Source organism: Triticum dicoccoides, chromosome 3A (genome assembly GCF_002162155.2).
Source record: "Triticum dicoccoides isolate Atlit2015 ecotype Zavitan chromosome 3A, WEW_v2.0, whole genome shotgun sequence".
NCBI classification, from domain to species: domain Eukaryota; kingdom Viridiplantae; phylum Streptophyta; class Magnoliopsida; order Poales; family Poaceae; genus Triticum; species Triticum dicoccoides.
In genome coordinates this window covers 22,779,941-22,784,545 of record NC_041384.1, presented here as the reverse complement: position 1 = coordinate 22,784,545, position 4,605 = coordinate 22,779,941, and the positions used below count along the sequence as shown (strand labels likewise).

At 50.9% G+C, this 4,605-nt stretch overlaps 1 protein-coding gene across 1 annotated transcript; it reads right to left on the bottom strand.

Annotated features, from left to right (window-relative positions):
* Positions 1 to 1,340: 1,340 nt before the first annotated feature.
* Positions 1,341 to 2,384, bottom strand: LOC119271037 (protein NEGATIVE REGULATOR OF RESISTANCE-like). The gene has a single exon (XM_037553005.1). The coding sequence runs from the start codon at positions 2,071 to 2,073 to the stop codon at positions 1,696 to 1,698; it is 378 nt and encodes a 125-aa protein (XP_037408902.1). The 5' UTR covers positions 2,074 to 2,384; the 3' UTR covers positions 1,341 to 1,695.
* Between the last annotated feature and the right edge of the window lie 2,221 nt (positions 2,385 to 4,605).

Below are 4,605 nucleotides of genomic sequence, written 5' to 3'. Positions count from 1 at the left end.
GGTGCCATGTATCCTGCATTCCTACAAGAACTAAAGTCACAGGAAAACAGCAAAAATGTCGTCTGGATGGCACACAAGAAAATCATAGGAAGAGTCACGATAACTGCCACACGTGTGGTGTATCGGATAGTTGTGCCACACGCCTCGTGTGATATGGACAGCAACCAGCTCACACACCTACGTATGGGCAAAATAACTAATGCCTACACACATCTTTTTTTCCCTCCTGAACCCTCTCACACGCGTGCGTGGGCGAAGTTGATAACGCCCACACGCCCGTATGTCCGGCCTCGTACCCTTCTGGTCCCGCACGCGACGCGTGACGCCCACCACGCGCCCGCAGTTGCCATGGTCCAGACCCTCATCCATGTTTGTTTATCTACAGTTGCCATGTCGCTGAACTACGGTTGCCATGTCGGACAACTGCAGTTGCCATGGTTGCTCAACTGCAGTTGCCATGTATGGTCTGATCTAATGTAGTTGCCATGATTTCATAACTTTAGGAGTTGCCACATACTAACACTAGGCAGTTGAGAGAGTTGTCATGTGCTCACAAGTATGCTAGGGCAGTTGCCATGTAAAAAGGAAGAGTTGCCATCTGCTTACATGCATGTTAGGGCGGTTGTCATGTACGTGCACGTTGGGGCAGTTGCCATGTACCATGCAAAAACACATGGCAACTCGGTAAAAGACAGTTGCCATCTGCTTACGTGCACACTAGACAGTTGCCGTGTACCCTGCAAAAACACATGGCAACTCAGGTAAAAAAAGAGAGTTGCCACCTGCTTATAAAGCACACTAGAGGCAGTTGCCATGTGCGCTGCAAAAACACATGGCAACTAGCAGCTTACGCGTGGGAGAGGAGATGGGCGTGTGGGCGAGATGGCAAATGCCCACACACCAGCCCTTGTGCGTGACTGAAAACTGGTGTGTGGGTGAACTGCTAAACGCCCACACACTGGCCCCTCCGTGTGGTAAAACGGATGTGTGGGCGAACTATGTCACACACCACACACACGCCTTGTCCTACGTGGCACAGAAAATCAGCCAGATTGTGTCAAGATTCGTGCATATAGTACTGGACGGTGATGAATGCGTGTGATCGAGATGATCAACGCCCACACGTGTGGGCGTTAACATTTCCGAAATTCTATGGAATAGCCCATTCCATAGGAATTTCGAAATAATGCAAGATAGCAATTCCTTTGTTCCAAATTGCACCAAAAGGAAATTTCCTACATGGATCCTGTTCTCCAAAATTCCTATGCCTTTACTTTGTTCTAGACGTGGCCTTGGCAGTAGCAGAGCTGTGGTTAAAGCTGTAAGTTAGAATTCCTTGGAAGTCAAGCAGGCACTAATAATGAAGCAATGTTAGTAGAATACAGCAGTCTCAATGGACTCTTGTGACAGGTCTCCCTTGTTCACACAAGCAAGACAGCGAGAGGCATCACGTACAAATGTACGCGGCCAAGAAAGAGAGTACTCGTACAACTACAGTGCTACGTAGTATAGTAACGTTCGTTTAAACATACCGAATTACCACCGGTAAAGTAAATTAACAGATGAAGATGATCAGTTTGCTAAAAAAGCACCGGCCGGCCGGGCGGTGGGTGGTACAGAGGAGAGGAGAGTATCGTCGCCGGCCAGCTCGCCCACGTCTGTCCGTCCGTCCCAGGGCTCGTCGTCCTCGCGCCTCTACGAGGGGGTGACCTCCGGCTCCGGCTCGGCGTTGAGGTCGAGGCCGCGGGGGACGGGCCGCCGCGGCGGCGTGGCGTTCTCGGCGACGCGCTCGTCTGCGGGCAGTTGCTGCTGCGGGGCAGGCGGCGGTGTCGGGGCGAAGTCCTCCCAGGAGAAGCTGGGGCACCAGGCCGGCGCGCGCGGGGCCGGAGCCGGGGCGCGGGCCCTGGCGGCGGCGACCCCGCCCGAGGCGAGCCGGCGGGAGGCGTCCCGCATGCGGCGGAGTATGGCGTAGAACTCCTCGACCTCGGTGTCGGACACGTCGTCGACGCCGACGGGGGCCGGGGCTTCGGCGGACGAGCGCTTGCGCTTGGCCGTGCTGCTCGCCACGTCCATGGTCACCACTCACCTTCGCCGGGCAGCCGTTACAGCTTGCTTGCCTCTCCTTGGTGCGTGGCGTGAGGGGTGGGCGAGTTTATGTCTGGACTCCGGACTCTGGACGAGCGAGTGCGCCGGAAGAAAAGAAGCCACGTAAACCTACTGCTCACGAGAACGCCTTGCACGTGCACCAGTAGTAACTACTGCAGGTGGAAAGCACGGCGGCCAAATGAAGTTTCGTGGCGATGAGTACAAGCTACTCCTACAACTACAAGGACTCGCGCTGGTCTGGCCTGCAACGGGAAAAGGTCGGCCTAGCTACACCCGGCGGGGGCTCTGCTCACTGTCACTGCTGTTCCTTTGTTGGAAGTAGTAGACGTTGAACTTTCAAAGACGCCCCAGCAGTGCAAAACAACACCCAGACTGATGCCATCTTGCCGGTGCACACCAATGATTCATTCCATGACCATGACACGGGACACGGGCGTAGCTCTGGAATTTCGTCATGCTGCCTACGTCTGCGCGGTCGTATGCAGTTTGCGGAATTCCCACGGCAAGATACCATGCGAAGCAAGCAAGCAACACGCGCTCACCTCACCAACTGGACGCGGTATCTGTATCATACAAGAGCAGTCGTTCCACGAAAAAGTTGGTTTCTGATAAACGAAATCGGATGGAAGCCCTTTAAAAAAATAAGAGGGTGTGCTCTCATCATGGAGCTGATCAGCTGACGTATGATGGCGTGGAGTTCGCTAGCTTAGAATTAGTATAGCGGCATTCAAAGTTGGAGGAGGCCGCGGTCGTCTTAGAGCATGGTTAATAGTATAGCCAACTGCTGGCTATAAGCTATTGCCATGTTATCTATAGCCCATCTTATAGCCAATATGTACAATAGTTGATTAGAAGAGTGTACTACTTTTTTATTATATGGCCCACCTTTCACTCTCACAAAGTGCCTAGGAGCACGTGCTAGAGCTGGCTTTTCACCAAGAGCCCGCTTCCCTTCTCTCTCTTCTTCTCTTTCCTCCAACTAAGCAAGAATATACTAATTTATTTCTTATAGCCAGCTGACTCAGCTCTATTGTACTTGCTCTTAGGCTGGTCATAGTGGGGAGTAACTTAGACTAGTAACATACATATGTTACTAGTCTATGTTACTACCTTCATAGTGGGTAGTGTCATAGGTGTGGTAACATAGTTGCCTTCATTTATTACTTTGTAGACTCATTATGCATTGGAAACCGCTATGTGATGGTAACATATTATGTTACTCTATTTGCCTCTCTCCTCATTAACTACTTGCCACATCACCATTTTTGCTTATGTGGCATCTATGTTACTACCTATGTTACTCCCACTATGACCAGCCTTAGTTCATTGTTATCGATGTTGAAATATATTACCAGTCCCTTTCCATCAGTTATATATAGTTTATGCATTGACCACAACAAAATGCACGTAAAATAAAAACCATGCATTATTATTGGACATGAAAGTGGCTGAACACCACCACCCATCCTGCTCGCAAGAGTAGCTACTGCAGGTGTAAACCACCGCGACCAAATGAAATTGCGTGGCGATGCACGGGTAACCTTGTACGGCGATCGAGTCGATCATTGGCTCGTGTTGGTCCGGCTCCAACGGGAAAAGGGCCGGCCAGCGGGGGCTCAGCCCACTGCTCACTGCTGTTCCTTTGCTAGATGTTGAACGTTCAAAGATGCACCAACAGTGCAAAACAAGATGCGTTGCGTCCATCCGATGGCTGATGGGTCTGAAGCTAGCTTGATTTTTGCGATCTGATTCGATAGATGGGAGTGCATCGACGACTGTCAACCAAAATCTAGTGGATACGTGTTCACTTCTCTACCAAAATCTTCAACGAAACCAGAAGGAGAAAAAAATCTCAAAGCAAACGTCAAGGAAATGCCACCCGATCGACATTCGTTTCGGTATGTGATCAACACACCATGTACGACAGTTACTTTAGCTTCACGCGCTAGGCTGGGCTAAACCGACGGCTTCGCACACAGCTTGCTCGGCCCGTTTTCTCTGCAATTTGCGAATTTTCCACGACAAGACGTCATGGGAAGCAATATTTTTTTAGTACAGTAGTTACTGCCGGCACTATCCAAGACATTGTAAAATGCACATGCACCCATCGACTCGCACAAAGGGAGAGAAAGGCATTGCAAAATGCGCATACACCCATCCACCCGCAGACAGGCAGAGAGAAAATGTCATCGTCATGGCTGTCCCTTCTTGTACTATATATTCATTTTACCTTTTATCCTGATTAGGAATTCTCGTCATGGACCTGACGTCTGATGCCACCGAATACACCACTGGTGGAGACTGTCGCTGCATTACCGGCCACTACAAAACCAAGATCTAGCGACGGTCGTCTTAAGCCCTGTTCGAAGTCTCTCCATTCCGCCGCTCCACTCCGGGAGCAGGGCGGAGCTACAGTTAAACAATACGGAGCTGCAGTCTCTCCACTCCGCAACTCCTCGTATTTTGAGGAGCTGGTGGGTTGCCGAACACTGCCTTAGT

Coding starts and splice junctions, on each gene's coding strand:
- LOC119271037 (XM_037553005.1), bottom strand. CDS start 2,073: ATGGACGTGGCGAGCAGCACGGCCAAGCGCAAGCGCTCGTCCGCCGAA.